Source organism: Dendrobates tinctorius, unplaced genomic scaffold, assembly GCF_039654945.1.
Source record: "Dendrobates tinctorius isolate UK_male_01 unplaced genomic scaffold, ASM3965494v1 ptg000388l, whole genome shotgun sequence".
Lineage (NCBI taxonomy): Eukaryota > Metazoa > Chordata > Amphibia > Anura > Dendrobatidae > Dendrobates > Dendrobates tinctorius.
Genome location: NW_027362054.1, coordinates 3158763 through 3175940, shown reverse-complemented (window position 1 = coordinate 3175940; position 17178 = coordinate 3158763). Strand labels below are relative to the sequence as shown.

The following is a 17178-nucleotide window of genomic DNA, read 5'->3' as shown; positions in this document are numbered from 1 at the left end:
GAGCAGCACAGTTGGAGAGGAAGAAAGCTGTACCTTCTTGGATCGTAGCTGGCGCATATTGCCGCTGTCCACCCTGTGCAGTGAGATTGATGCAACTATGCATGAACTATCTCACTGCACAGTACAATTGCTAGAAGAATAACAGGTCTCTACTGAGCATGTGCGACCAGTCCATAAAAGAAATTCAAAGACATATCCATGGAGAACCAGGTGAGCAAAATTGATTGCATTTGACAAGACAGATGCTCAACTAGTTTCTGCTAGTTTATTTCCTTGTACTGCCCAGAATACACACTGGAAACTGTCAGAAATGCCCACAAGCATTTCCAGTGTGTCAAGGACTGTACTATGAAACACAGACCAGCAGGGATTAATGGGAACCTGTCATGTCCGATTACCCTATTAACCTGCAGATATAGGGTTAATCTGCAAAAATGAACATAATTTTTCTCGGAAGCTGCCAGCTTTCAGTCATGTAGGCTTGCCGGAAGCAATTACAGTCTACACTCACAGCACTGAGAGCGGCGGCTGTGTGCACGCCCCGGCACTAATTTACAGCTGGCTCTATAGTGATGCACTGCAGTGCCGGGGCGTGCTCTCAGTGTTCTGAGCGGAGATTGTAATTGCTTCAGGCATGCCTGCATGACTGAAAGTTGGTGGCTCCTGGTAGAAATAGTTATTTTTTTCCCAGGTGCACCCTGGAGTAAAAGGACTTTATTTCTCCTGAGAGCCTTTGACTTTCAGTACTGCAGGCAGACACTTTCATGATACTGTTTACCTACAGATTAACCGTATATCTGCAGGTTAATGGCGTTATTGGACAACCGTTTTCCCATAAAAAATCAATATTGCTCGGAGCTCAAAGAATAAAAATGTCACATGAAATTAGTGAAATAAAAGGTAACCATAAGAAAATGTTAGCTAAAAAGTTATTTTATTAATAAGGCTAAATATGATCTATTTGTTTGTTTTTAAGGTACGTTAACAAAACACCAATGAGTGGTCAGTCTCCTTATAGACTATGGTCTGCCTCCAGACTGCAACAAGGAACAGTTTTGCAAGATTCTACAAACTGGGGTTCCAATCTGCCGCCAATTCACGGAGGATTAAAAGTAGGAAGAATGGATCAAAATGCTGATAAAAAAAGTGATGCACGAATAAGAGAACAGATCCATTACAAGTGGGATAATAATATAGCTGGAACGTATCCTGCTGAATTTGAAAGGAACAGACAAAAGGTGTCTAGTGATTCACGTGGCGAACTAATAAACCATTACCTTCCCAGTAAGCGGAGGCAAAAAGGGAAACTGATACAGATGGACTCTATTTATGGAAAATGGGAAGCAGATTATATATTGGAGCAAAAGATGAAAGAGCTAAAGTATGATGAGTGGGAACCATTACATATTTTGCCCAAAGCTCTACAAAACCAACTCTTATCACAAACAAGCAAAGTGGAATATCCGGAGACAGAAAAAATTAAATCTCCTGTGACAAATTCTGGAGATACAAGTCTGGAGAAAAGAAGTTGGTGGTCTAAGCTTGTGAAATCGTCTAAATCAGGAATAAGTAATCCAACGATTTCAGAGACCTCTCAGGACAAAGTAGCTAAAACAATTGTGGAACACGGCCCCTCAATAAATCACAAACAGGAAATACGAAAAGAAAACCGTCCACAGTTAAGAAAACGAAAAGTTCCCCCACCTTATGTTCCTCCTCCTTCTTATGATTACCCACATCATATCTTCCCTATTAAAAAAGAAAAAGATAATCACATTATAGGATTCAGACAAAAGCTAAGTAATAAAATTTTACCTTTACATGACACAGCGGACTATCACGAAAGTAGAGAAAAAGTGCCAAGGTATAGTATGGAGAGAAGTAGAGCGGCCAACACAAATTCAACATCAAGTACAAATGTGCAGAAAGTGGAAGCAGGGGATAAGCAAAAGTTTGACCCAACTTTGGAGAGCATAATACAAGGCAGAAAACTTCCTCGAGCTCATAGCATGTGGACAGGACCCGCATCTGATGAGTTTCTTGATCATGTATATGAGAGTGTAGAAGGCAGACGTTCTCCTCTTTCTAACAATATACCTAATTTTCCAAAAATAAACTCTAAACTTGAGTTCCAGACCGATAACATGATATATGGAACAGTTTCATTGCCTCTTCAAAGGGACATATCAATGCCATACACAAACAGCAAAACACTTTATGATATAAATGAAGCACCTAACAGAAAAAATATGCATTCTGCAATTAACAGCCAACTCCCAATGGCTCCCTTTGATGCTCGTCCACCAATTCCTCAGCACAGAGTAAAGCTGCCAAGAGAGTTAGGTTTTAGTTACGCAAGTGGAAACTTTCAAAATGCTGATAAAAAGATCAGAGGGGAATATATAAACATTAATAAACAAGATAGGGAACAAGGACATGAGGGGAGAAGACCATTAAGAGTTATATCAAGCAAAGAATCAAAGACAAGAGGTCCTTTAAAGTTGCCTTCAAATAAGGTTGAATTTGGACGATCTAGTCATACTCTTCCCTTGAAAAAACAATATCTGAAACCATATATATTGGATGAAGCAAAACATGGTGATTCTAAAAAGCAAAGAAAGACTTATAAAGATACAGAATTTCCTAGGTGGAGAGAACCTGGAAATGTCAACACTTTACCAGGAAGGAGCCATGATCAAAACTGTTGGAGAAGTCATGATGGATTGAGATTTGGTAAAAAATACAATACATCTGAACATTCTTCTATACATCAAAGTGATCAAGGCAGAGGTCATGCAAAGGAGCACGTAACAGAGAAAACTCAGCCTGCATTATCAAATGAGGGCGAGGGGCTTTTTGTCATTGATGCAACTTGTGTAGTTGTTAGGGCAGAATTTATTTTTCCACCAATAACAGAGCAAGTTAAATATGTACCTAATAAGAAATTGAAAGGGGAAACCTTGTCCATTCAAGGTCATTCTAAGAGTCTTGTCAAGAAAGGGAGAGCACCTTACTCACCTTCCAATTCAAAGCCTCGTTCAAGTTTACCACTACAACCAATCCCTCAAACCCAACATTACAACCCACATTACATAGGGAGAGAACCTTCAACCCTAAAAGAAAGAGCAGTACGTATTTTAGGACTTTCCATTGGAGAATTAGATTCTCTGAGTGAAGCGCAATATGGGCCTAACAGATCAGAAGCTGATAACACTGATCAAGGACACGCAGATAATGAACAAGAGCATGAAGTATTATTTAAAAACGGAAGTAATAGAAAAGAGAGCAAGATAAGGAATTATAAAGAAATTCCATGCATTTTAGAGGATCCTCTGTCAGTGGCTTCAGTGGCTGGTACTGATAATGTATGCATGTATAATTGCCCAAAATTTAATAACCGTTCTGAAGAGATTACAGAACTTGGGTCAGAAGTACATGTGCTTATTCCTGACATACAGAATGCATGTACCAATGAAAACTGTTCAGAATCCTCTAACATAAGAGTTCAGAATGATCAAATTCTTGAAACACCGAAGCCCCAAGAAACTAACTTGCATACGGTAAACCCTGTTGAAATGAGTACATATCCACATGTGGTTTCCCACCATATGCAACTTGAGTCAATCATCAATGAAGAGACAACAGAAAATGTGGAAACTATTGTAACTGAACAGAACTGTAAACCATTAGCTGAACCACTGGATTTACAGATCCCAGAAAAGCTAAAACTAAGTGAGGGTATGTTAGTAGAGTCAGTGGAAGAAGAATGTATTGTTAGACAAAAATCAACATCAATGGTTACTGAGAGGAACACATGTGAAGAAAATCCTATGATATCAATTATCACACAGGAAAATCTCCCAAAAGAAAATCAATGGAAAACAAAAAAAAGCAATACTGCAAAATATGCATCAAATTTTAGAAATTATAACTTATGTGGGGAGCCAGCTGTACAACATAGGCAAACGAGTGGTAGTGTTTGCTTGGATTCTCAAATAAATGAAACATCATCTTCTAGGGGCACAGTGAAAGTGTATTCAAGAAGGCCAAATTTCTATGCCAAAGATCTCAGGGAGGCTGTTTCCCGTATCAGGCGCCACACGGCCCCTGATTCTGACACGGATGAAGATCTGGAGACACCCTCTTCTGACTCTATAGAGCAGGCTTCAGATGAATGTGTGACTTCGTGCAGCTCAGACACTTCAGACTCTGAAGTGACAGTGATACTGAGTAAAGAAGAAAAGGATGAAGACACATTACCCATCACTGAAGAAACAAGTAGCGAAGGAACAAATGGACATGGTGAAAATTTGCTCACAAAAGACCTTGTGGTAGCAGAAGCTTCACCACTAAAATTGCATGAAGGTGAAGAAGTAGGACAGTCTAATATATTCCAGGTGCCTGAAAAAGTAGCTGTATATGATCTGAACAGCTGCATTAAGGAAATTCTTCAGGATCTGAATAAAACCGAACAAGAATTCTTCTCAAGTTGTGAAGATCAAAGTAAAGTGTCGGCAAATTCTGGGATTCAAGACCTACTAACAACAGGTAACTATCACTGTTAATTAATGTATTTTTATAGCGGACCCTTCAACTCTCAACATCTGTTTTAGTAAATATGTGTATTTCACGTGTAGTAACAATCCTGAAGAATCCTTTCCCAGAATTGTGCAGCATCATTTAATTACTCCTCATGGGAAAGTATGAATAAGTCAATAACTTGATTTTACCATTCTCGTTATCAATGGAGCATATTCCTTCAAACTTATAAATTATTCAATATTTGATGAATGCCAGACTAAGCATTGACAGCACCCTATTTAAATAGTAAACTTTTTTCAATGTGATTTGCATTTATGTATGAAAATATAAAAAATTTGACAAAAAAAGGTGAAAATTTTGCAATTTTAAAACTTTGAATTTTTATGCCATTAAGCCAGAGAGTAATACCACAGAAAATAGTTAATAGCATCTACCACATGCTTTCTATACATCAGCGTCATTTTTGAAACATCAGTTTATGTTAGGAAGTTAGAATCGTTAGTTTTATTAGCAATTTTTCATTTTTCTAACAAAATTTACATGAAAATTATTTTTGGGGGACCAGATCTTTTTTGAAGTGACTTTGAGGGGCCTATGTGGCAGAAAATGCCCAAAAGTGACATTTTAAAAACTGCACCCCTCAAAGGGATTAAAACACACTCAAGAAGTTTCTTAACCCTTTAGGTGCTTCACAGTAATTAAAGCAATAATTTTTCCAACAACAAATTTTCACAAGGGTAACAGAAGAAAGTGGACTATACAATTTGTTGTGGAATTGTTCTTTAGTACACCGATACCCCGTATGTGGAGGAAAAATAACATTTTTCCCACAAAAATGTTGTTTTAGCCACAAATTTTTCATTTTCATAAATGTAACAGGAGAAAATGGATCATACAATTTGTTGCGTAATTTCTTTTGAGTACACCGATACTCCATATATGGTGCAAAACTACTGTTTGGACACACAGCAGGGCTTGGTAGGAGCACCATTCAACTTTTGGAGCTCAAAATGGCTGGAATAGATAACAGATACCATGTCGCATTTGCAGAGCACCTGATATGTCTAAACAGTGGAAACCCTCTAGAAGTGACCTCATTTTGTCAACTACACCCCTCAAAAAATGTATCTAGATCTGTGGTTAGCAGATAGAGCCCACTGGTGCTTCATAGAATTTTATAACATTGAGCTGTGAAAATGAAATAATATATTTTTCTTTCAAAATGTTTTAGCCCCAAATTTTTCATTTTCACAAAGGTAACAGGAAAAATGGACTGTACAATTTGTTGTGCAATTTTGTCGGTCAATTACTCCTGAGTACACTGAAATCCTATATGTGGGGGAAAATTATTATTTGGGCATATGGCAGGGCTCGAAGGGAAGGAGTACTACTTGAAATTTGGAGCGTAATTTTGGCTGCAATAGATTATGGACACCATATCATATTTGAAGAGTACCTGATCCCTACAAGTGACCCCATTTTGGAAGCCACACCTCTCGATGAATTCTAGGGGTGCAGTGAGCATTTATAACCCTCAGGTGATTCACAGAGTTGTATAACATTGGGCTGAATAAATGAAAAATTACAATATTTCCACTAAAATGTTGCAATGGCCCCAAGTTTTTAATTTTCAAAAGGGATAATAGGAAAAAATGAATGGGGTCGAAAACTACTTTTGAGGTACAGTGCAAAGCTCAGAAGGGAAGTAGAGCTATATTGTAATGCACATTTTGTTAGAATGGTTTGAGGGGTGCCATGTCACATTGTCAGAGCCCCTGAGGTGCCAGATCAGCAGAACCTCCCATAAGGGCCCCGTCACTCATAGCGACTCACCAGCGATCCCGACAACGATGTGAACTTGTCAGGATCACTGGTGTGTCGCTACATGATCACTGGTGAGCTGCCAAACAGGCAGCTTCACCAGCGATCAGCACCAGCGACACGCGGGTAACAAGCGACGCACGTCGCTTAGTTACCCACTGTGTACCTTAGTTACCAGCGCGCTGGTGCAGGGAGCTGGTAACAAAGGTATACATCGGGTTTCTAAGCGCCGTTTCTATAATTCCACACCAAACATAAAAAAGAGGGTGGACAAAAGTATTGGCACTGTTCGAAAAATCGTGAAGCTTCTCTAATTTGTGTAATTAACAGCACCTGTAACTTACCTGTGGCACCTAACAGGTGTTGGCAATAACTAAATCACACTTGCAGCCAGTTGACATGGATTAAAGTTGACTCAACCTCTGTCCTGTGTCCCTTGTGTGTACCACTTTGAGCATGGAGAAAAGAAAGAAGACCAAAGAACTGTCTGAGGACTTGAGAAACCAAATTGTGAGGAAGCATGAGCAATCTCAAGGCTACAAGGCCATCTCCAAAGACCTGAATGTTCCTGTGTCTACCGTCCGCAGTGTCATCAAGAAGTTTAAAGTCCATGGCACTGTGGCTAACCTCCCTAGATGTGGACGGAAAAGAAAAATTGACAAGCGATTTCAACGCAAGATTGTGCGGATGTTGGATAAAGAACATCCAAACAAGTTCAAGCTGCCCTACAGTCCGAGGGTACAACAGTGTCAACCCGTACTATCTGTCGGCATCTGAATGAAAAGGGACTGTATGGTAGGAGACCCAGGAAGACCCCACTTCTTACCCCGAGACATAAAAAAGCCAGGCTGGAGTTTGCCAAAACGTACCTGAAAAAGCCTAAAACGTTTTGTAAGAATGTTCTCTGGTCAGATGAGACAAAAGTAGAGCTTTTTGGGCAAAGGCATCAACATAGAGTTTACAGGAGAAAAAAAGAGGCATTCAAAGAAAAGAACACGGTCCCTACAGTCAAACATGGTGGAGGTTCCCTGATGTTTTGGGGTTGCTTTGCTGCCTCTGGCACTGGACTGCTTGACCGTGTGCATGGCATTATGAAGTCTGAAGACTACCAACAAATTTTGCAGCATAATGTAGGGCCCAGTGTGAGAAAGCTGGGTCTCCCTCAGAGGTCATGGGTCTTCCAGCAGGACAATGACCCAAAACACACTTCAAAAAGCACTAGAAAATGGTTTGAGAGAAAGCACTGGAGACTTGTAAGGTGGCCAGCAATGAGTTCAGACCTAAATCCCATATAACACCTGTGGAGAGATCTAAAAATGGCAGTTTGGAGAAGGCACCCTTCAAATATCAGGGACCTGGAGCAGTTTGCCAAAGAAGAATGGTCTAAAATTCCAGCAGAGCATTGTAAGAAACTCATTGATGGTTACCGGAAGCGGTTGGTCGCAGTTATTTTGGCTAAAGGTTGTGCAACCAAGTATTAGGCTGAGGGTGCCAATAGTTTTGTCTGGCCCATTTTTGTAGTTTTGTGTGAAATGATCAATGTTTAACTTTTCGCTTCATTCTATTTTGTGTTTTGTCATCTAAGACAAATGAAATGAAGATAATAATACCAAAGAATTTGTGTTTGCAATCATTTTCAGGAAGAAACTGAGTATTATCTGACAGAATTGCAGGGGTGTCAATACTTTTGGCCACAACTGTATTTTATTGAAAAAAAAAAACACAGTTTAAGTTGGGATTACGGTGGGATTGAACAGAGTAACAGTTTTATAGATCAGGTCATTCTGGATGTGGTGATACCAAATACACGTACCGTACTTTTTTGTTTATAATTGTTCTTACAAAAAAAATTTATCTTTTGGCATGAGATTTTTTCACGATTTTTTTTACTTTTTTTTTTCTTAGTTCCTCTATGGGACTTCAGCTTTTATTACTGTGATCACTGATATAATGTATTGCAATGCGTCGACACTGCAAAGCATTATAGCGGTCAGTGTTACATTTACAAAACATCTTTGTAATCATGCTCCTGGCATGGTTTAACAGGCCATCGTAGCTGGTAAACCCGTAGGTCATCGTAACAATGATTGGCAGCTTGCAATGACATCATGTTGCGTGTTGATCTGCGGAATGTACCTGTGGCGTAGCACCTACTACAGTATGTGTGTTGCGTAACACTCGCTTGGCAGTGGATTAACGTAGCCAGGCACAGGTTTTTCACACAAAACAGTCCATACGGTTTATTTAAACATCATAAACCGCACCACAAGCCAGGTTGCACATCACCAGCTTACACATAGTCCACTATTTCATCACATATGACTTTATACAGCATTTACTAGTCACAGCAGACTCTGTCCAGTCACCAGGTGACCGCACAGCTCAGTAACTGATCATTGTCAATGCACATAATTCTTTCCCCATACCCGGGGTTACCTCTCAGGAGCTCCTGCTCCACAGGCTGACTCCTCGTCAGTCCAAGGTCCTCAACAGGACAGTGTCTTTCTCCGTGTGGGGCCGTCCCAGGCTCTGCATACACATGTGGCCTGACCGGGTGCTATTCATGACACTTGTCCAACACCCAGGCCACCAGGTCCAAGGTCTCACCACGTGCTCCAGGAATCTGATCCTACTCCCAGGATTCTCCAACACAGACCTTCTAGGACCTTGTACCCTGAACTATTCAGGTACACATACTATTTCCATGTGACCAGACCTCAGTCACATTATATGGTTGTAACCACCCCCATGGATGGCCGGTACATGTGTGGTTAGTCAATTCCCGTCCAGCTCTTTGACTAACCCTATAAGTCATCCTTATAAGTCATATACAACAAATACTTGTGGAACTATAAGTCCAAGCATAACCATATCATTTTGGGCTTACAGCACAGAGAACTTCTGTGACACATACCGGCCATTTACAATAATGCCAGTCCCTAATTCACCATCTTAATTATGCCTCCAAGCACATCCTGAGGCGTGCACACAGCGCCCCCTAGCTGTAACAGAGGTTACTGCATCACATACCCTCCCCCCCTGTTCAAACTTGTGGGGTTGAACATTTGTCACACACTAAGTGCCTTGAGACCGGGTACCCATTGTCACCTTGCCCTACAAGTCGAGAGGATCATCTTAGTCTGGTTTGGGCATCATTCAGCATCATATCTTTGTTAGGCCTCCCCAGTATATTGGCCTTGGGCTTTGGCCCTCAAGTCACAGTCTGTCTGTGTCACCAGACCCTTTTTAGTCTCCACACTTTGCCAGTATGCCCTGTCACCCGACTTTTCTCTCCATGGCTGGCTCCCCCGGCTGGTGCGGTCATAAGTCCCACTTACAGTCAAGCCCACTGTCTGGTCTGAGTCTGACCCATCTAGTGCATCACAGGAGCTGCTGTCCAGGTCTCTCAGGCTCATACTGAGAGTAGAACTGCCACTTGCAGATTCTCGACGTTCTTGTCTTGCTGAAAGTCTTCGGCTACCTGCCATTTTATTATTTGGAGGGTACCTTCTGGTGCTTATACCTCGGGATGAAGACGACCACCACCTCATGTTCTGCGTCTATTATTCTGCAGTCGGTCCAGTCTTAACCATCTCCCTCAGGTACGTTACCCGATATTCCAAGAGCATTCGGATGTTCCTAAGTCTTTCTACGGAGCCAACAACAATGAATGGAACCATGCCACCTTCACTAGATACCTGGACTTCACCATCAGGTGGGATCCTCACTCTCACCACACCATATCTATTCACAAGCTCTTGCATCACTTTTCCAAGCCTCCCAATGACTTTCCCTGCCAGATGTCTAGATACTGTAATTACGTCTTCTACTAAGCCCAGACGATTTTTAGCTTCCCTCACAAGCTCCAGACGTCGAGCAGCTTTCATATTACTCAACATGATCATCTTTTTCATGCGGAGACACTGTAGATGCATATCCATCAGGACAGCCACCTGCTTCACTGTGTCTTCCCTGATCAACAGTACGACCAACTGCTGAGTCTCAGGTGCCCAGTGCACCTTACACACTTCAACCGCCTTTTTAAAGGCCTCATGCTCAGCTTCACTGGTACAGGCTTCTTGCATGTTTTTGGGGTACCTCTATCACGCACTTGAAAATCGAAGGCTCAGTCTCCATGGACGGAAGGCTCTCGCTTTGCCACAGACTTTTCCATCAAGACCTCTACTACGACCAGGTGACAGTCTTGTTCCATCCTCAGCGCACACTCTTCCTTAGTTTTACACTCTTCCTTAGTTTTACACTCTTCCTTAGTTTTACACTCTTCCTTAGTTTTACACTCTTCCTTAGTTTTACACTCTTCAGACCCCCTCGCTAAGATGGGCATTTGTAGCTCTGCCTTGTTATCCCTCGGACACGGCCGCTGTAAGTCTTCAACCACCAACTTCTCTTCTTGTAAAAGACCTCTTAAGGCTTCTCTGATTACTTCCACATCTTCCCTTAAGGCCTCATCTACCCTTTGCCACGTTGACAGGTGACCTCTGAACTCAGAGACTTCCTTCACCAGCTCATCCACTCGGTGCTCAGACGTCTGTCTCAGGGCCTTTACTTGTTCGACATGCTCTTTCATTGTCATTACATTGGCCTGTAAACCTGCCACCTTCAAAGTCTCCTTCACCAGCTGTTGATAGACCTCTTTGTGCTCTTTCTCCAAGCTTTGGAAACGTGCTTCTACCTGGTGGAAACTGTCAGCTCCCTCTTTCCACCTGCACATTTCCTTTGTTAGCTTGTCGATTTGTTCCTCTAATTGTCCTGTGACAGTGGTCAAATTGGATAGCTTCTCCTGCAGCCCTTCTATTTTCTCCAAGGGTGCAGTTTATTCAGCCCCTTTTCGGCCTTTACGCCTCTGGCGACGGGAGGAAGACTTGCCATTTAGACCCAATCAGTCTTACTGCACTTCTTTCCACTGTGTCCAAGTTTCTGTCTGCATAACATTGTACTCAGCCCTAGTGGTTGCTACTGGCAATAACACGTCACGGTCACCCCCTGGAGTCTGTCACACCCCACAGTATGTGAACCCTCAAGTTGCTCTCTATCTGGGTGTCAGCTCCGCTCTTTTTATCTACAACATCATTATCTGTCGCACTGTGGTGGTAGCCTTCAGGTGACATCAGGTCAGTAAATAGGGCATACGCACCCTTTCCTCCGGTCACCCCAGAGTATGACCCGTCAATTTCTGGGGTCGCATTCTCCCCATATTTACCACCTATACATATTACCTCTACAGACACTTTACCAGTTTTCCACCAGTCCCACAGGGCTTCCAAGTCCTGACCTATCACCATAACAAACTGTAAGTTCGGGACCAACCCCACTTCATGATATGTGAACTCCTCAGCTGTGTTAATGTAGAGGTAGGCTGTCAAAGGTCCTTTAATGATCCGCCCGGAGCCATTCATTCTTGGCCCCGTCTCTGGTGACACAGACCTCTGATGCCCTTTCACGACACCCCACCAGCTCCTGCTGGCACTGCCACCGCTCCTGCTGTAGCCAAAACCCGTCGGCATCTCCGGCTGCCGATCACAAGTGGTGTCACTGCTGCTCATGCTGCTGTAGAACCTCTTGCTGCAACTGTAACTGCAGCTCCTGCTACCACAAGGCCCTGCACGCTTCCACTGCGCTGTCTTCATGGACTTGCCGATCCACAGCAACCTTCGTAATCCCGCCGAGTTACAGCCAGACGCTTGTCACCTTCGTGACCCCACTGAGCCACAGCAACCTTCGTAACCCCGCCGAGTTAAAGCCAGACGCTTGTCACCTTTGTGACCCCGCCGAGCCACAGCAAGCTGACTTGAGAAAAAACTTTGTGACCCAGCCGAGCCACAGCAAACACCTCACACGTGCTTTTTGAACCGTTGCCCGCAGTCTCGCACCAAATGTGGCGTAGCGCCTACTATGTGTGTTGGGGAACACTCGTTTAGCAGCAGAATAACATAGTCAGGCACAGGTTTTTCACACAAAACAGTCCATACGGTTTATTTAAACATCATAAAACACACCACAAGCCTGGTTGCACATCACCAGCTTACATATAGTCCATTAATTCATCACATATGGCTTTATACAGGATTCACTAGTCACGGCAGACTCTCTCCAGTTACCAGGTGACCGCTCAGCTCATTAACTGATCATTTTCAACGCACATAGTTCTTTGCCCATACCCATGGTTACCTCTCAGGAGCTCTTGCTCCACAGGCTGACTCCTCGTCAGTCCAAGGTCCTCAACAGGACAGGGTCTTTCTCAGTGTGGGGCCGTCCCAGGCTCTGCACACACATGTGGCCTGACCGGGTTCTATTCAGGACACTTGTCCAGCACCCAGGCCACCAGGTCCAAGGTCTCACCACGTGCTCTAGGAATCCCAGGACCTTGCACCCTGAACCATTCAGGTACACACACTTTGTCCTTGTGACCAGACCTCAGTCACATTATATGGTTGTAACCACCCCCATGGATGGGCGGTACATGAGTGGTTAGTCAATTCCCGTCCAGCTCTCTGACTAACCCTATAAGCCGCCCTTATAAGTAATACACAACAACTACTTGTGGAACTATAAGTCCCAGCATAACCATATCATTTTGGGCTTACAGCGCAGATAACCTCTGCGACACATACCGGCCATTTACAATAATGCCAGTCCCTAATTCACCATCATAATTATGCCTCCAAGCATATCCTGAAGCGCACACAGTACCCCCTAGCTGTAACAGAGGTTACTGCATCACAGTACCCCAGAACACTTAATAATCCATGGATGAGCAATATAATACGAAAAAAATGTTAATTTTTTTGCGAGTTAGATACCACCAAAATGTACCTACGAACACGTAATACTCTACGAATGAGCAATATAATACCGAAAAAAATTAACTTGTTTTGCGGATTATATACCACTAAAATGTACTCCAGAGCACATTATGCTCTAAGGATGAGCAATAAAATACCAAAACATTTTTGAACAATGTTTTGGAGGGTTAGATAATACCGAAATCTACTCAAAAACATGTAACATCCTATGGATGAGCAATATAATAAAAAAACAAAACCTTTTTTTGAGGATTAAATACCACCAAAATGTATCCCAGAACATGTTATACTCTATGGATGAGCAATATAATAACAAAACATTTTTTAACAATTTTTTGGAGAGTTAGATACCACTGAAATATACTCACACATGTAATACTGCATGGATGAGCAATATAATACCCCCAAAAAGTAACCATTTTTGAGGGTTATTTACCACTAAAATGTAGCCAAGAACACATTATACTCTAAGGATGAGTGTCACGTACACAGGTGGTACTCGTGGTTCTTGAACCCAATATGCCACAGAGCGGACTGACCCTTGAGAGACATGATTAAGCAGCTAACTTGGTGTTCACTGGAGCCTCTAGAGGTGAGGACAGACTTGTGCGGCAGGTAACTGCCAGATGCCACTCCAGGGTGAGGGCCGGCAGCAGCAGTAGACCCCAAGGGTCTAAGGCTAGTTTCACACTAGCGTTTTTGAGCGCAGCGACGGCCTGCGCACGGCCGCCGCTAAGCCCCGCCCCCTGCCGCGCCTCCGCCGGTAGCTCCGCCTACCGGCGCATGATGCATGTGCCCTGCGTCCCCTATCTTTATCACTGGGGGCGCAGGCCGTGCGCTGTATGCGTTTGGCGGCGCATGCGTCCTTTTGACGGTGCGCCGACCTGCGCCAAACGCAACCTGCTGCAGTTTGGTTGCGCATGTGCCGCCAAACGTATACTGCACACGGCCTGCGCCCCCAGTGAAAAAGATAGGGAACGCAGGGCGCATGCAGCGTCATGCGCCGGTAGGCGGAGCTACCGGCGGAGGCGCGGCAGGGAGCGGGGCTTAGCGGCGGCCGTGCGCAGGCCGTCGCTGCGCTCAAAAACGCTAGTGTGAAACTAGCCTCACTCATTGACTCAGATTCCTAGACAAGGCTGGATGGCCACTTGGAATAAGTTCAGACTATGCCGACAGGATGGCCATTTGGAACCGGTTCAGATTGTGCAGTCACCTGATAGGTGCGACAGCCACATGGACAGGTTAGTCGCACTGGTCTCAGGAAACAGTTCAGGTACAGCCGATGTGGTTTCAGGGTACGAACACCGCCGAAGTGGACATTGGAGCAAGAACTAACTATACTGGACAAATGGGACACAGGATACAGGAAACTGGAAACATTAACAGACTAAGGACAGAGGACCTGGCAACATACAATTGCACACACTAAACCACCTAACATAAAGTTCAGGGGTTGCTCAAGCATGGTGAGGGTGTCTTTTATACAATATGCCTCCCAGCTATTAGCTGGGAGACATCTTGCATGCGCAAATATTAACTAACTGCCTCCCAGCTGTTAGCTAGTGGCATTTTACAATGTATGCACCCTGCCCCTTTAAGAACTGAGGAGCGTGTTGGCACGGCATGCCACCGGAACACTGTACAGCATGCAGAAGGAAAGAGGAGGGACTTTTTGAGGAAGCTGCTATGGTTGGGGCAGTGAGTAAGTCTGCGCCCCTGCATGGTTGGAGGAGGGGAAGCATGCGGAGGCACCTGCAGACGTAACAATGAGCAATATTATACCCAACAATTTTTGAACGATTTTTTGAAGGCATTGTGCATGGATGAGTAATTTTATACCGAAAAATGTTTGAATACTTTTTTGAAGGGTTATATACCACTGCAATGTATCCCAGAGCACGTAATAGTAGATAGATGAGTAATTACATCCAGATAACTTTTCAACTCTTTTTTTTTTAGAGGGTTAGATATCACCGCAGTGCACCTAAGAACACGTAATAGTATACAGATGATTAATTGAATCTAGTTAACTTTTTCAATGCTTTTTTTGAGGGTTAGATACCAACGCAATGTACCCAAGAGGACGTAATAAACTGTGTTCCAAATTGTTATGCAAAAAGAGTTTAGGAGTGATAAGGTTAGAATTTTTTTGTTTGTCATTTAAACTCATTGATGGTGATGTGTGTCAGGGCTCTTTATATCACTGAAAGCAATTGCAGATACCTGTGCAAATTAGTTTGGCAGGTGTGTCCAAATAAAGGCAAGACTATTTAAGAAGGCTGTTCCACATTATTAAGCAGCCTACATTTTTTGCCAAAATGGGAAAGAAAAAGGATGTGTCGGCTGCTGAGAAGCAACAAATTGTGGAGTATATAGGTTAAGGCATGACTACAATCAACATTGCCAATACACTTCATCGTGATCATCGCACAATCAAGAAGTATGTAGCTGATTCCCAGCACACACGTGTGCGTGCTGATAAGGAAAAATTGAGGACTCTTTCCAACAGGCAATTGCGTCAGGTTAAAAGAGCAGCTGCAAAAATGCCTTGTCATAGCAGCAGACAAGTTTTTGAAGCTCCTGGTGCCTCCAATGTCCCCCGAACAACAAGATGCAGGGTCCTTCAGAGGTTTGCAGCTGTGCGTAAGCCATCCTGTCGACCACCTCTATCCACTGCACACAAGCAGAAACGGCTCCAGTGGGCCAAACGATACATGAAGACTGACTTCCAAACTGTTTTGTTCACCGATGAGTACCGTGCAACGCTCGATGGTCCAGATGGATGGAGTGGAGGATGGGTGGTTGATGGACACCCCATGAAAACACGGCTAAGGAGACAACAAGGAGGAGGTGGAGTAATGTTTTGGGCTGGAATCATGGGGAGAGAGATTGTCGGCCCCTTTAGGATCCCTGAAGGGGTAAAGATGAACTCCATAATCTATGTGGAGTTTCTAAAACAGCACTTCCTGCCATGGTTCAAGAGGAAGAACCGTGCTTTCCACAGCAAGATCATTTTCATGCATGATAATGCACCGTCTCATGCTGCAAATAGCACATCTGCATCTCTGGCTGCTATGGGAGGACAAACCTATGGTGTGGCCACCATCTTCCCCTGACCTCAACCCCATTGAGAACCTCTGGAGCATCATCAAAAGGAGTGTCTATGATGGCGGGAGGCAGTTCACATCTAAGCAACAGCTCTGGGAGGGTATTCTGTCCACATGCAAAACAATTGAAGCACAAACCATCCAAAAACTGACAAATTCAATGGACGAGAGAGTTCAGAAGCTTCTTTCGAACAAGGGGTCCTATGTACAAATGTAACAGCACCTAGAATAAAGTTTTGACTTGAAAACTATTTGATTTCATTTTGTAATAAGCTGATAATGCTTATAATTTCACAATTGACCATTTTTTTGTTCAAAATAAAAATAAAAAGGTTGAAAACTCTGCTGTGCATAATAATTTGGAACATGCATTTTGAGTGTTTATTATTTTTAAAAATATACTGTTTTCATAGGCAGTTTGTTCAAATACATTGCAATTATACTAGAATAGTAGATGACTGGAAAATAACAATAACTGCAATTCATATAGGTAATTTAGAGAAAATATGAGGAAATATTTTTTGCATAATAATTTGAAACACAGTGTAGTATATGGATGAGCAATTTAATCCAGGTAACTTTTTGAACTCTGTTTTGGAGTGATGTACACCACCGTAATGTACCCAAGAACACGTAATAGTATATGGACAATTAATTTTATACCGAAAAACCTTTGACCGCTTTTTGAAGGGTTACATACTACCAAAACTTACCTCAAAGCAACTAATAGTCTGTAGATGAGTAATTAAATCCAGAAATATTTTTCAACACTAGTTTTACATACCACCTTAATGTTGCAATAATCGTGTTCAACTGTATGGATGACAAAATTGAATCCAGAAAAATGTATTTAACATAAATATTTTGAAAGTGTAGTTAATGCA

General features: G+C 42.9%; 1 protein-coding gene across 1 annotated transcript in view; it reads left to right on the top strand.

Annotated features, from left to right (window-relative positions):
- DDN (dendrin) overlaps positions 1-17178 on the top strand; it is a 57326-nt gene that overhangs the window by 27065 nt on the left and 13083 nt on the right. The window contains exon 2 of the mRNA XM_073563478.1: positions 977-4548. Within this exon, the coding sequence (XP_073419579.1) occupies positions 977-4548 (3572 nt within the window). The remainder of the gene's footprint in view (positions 1-976; positions 4549-17178) is intronic.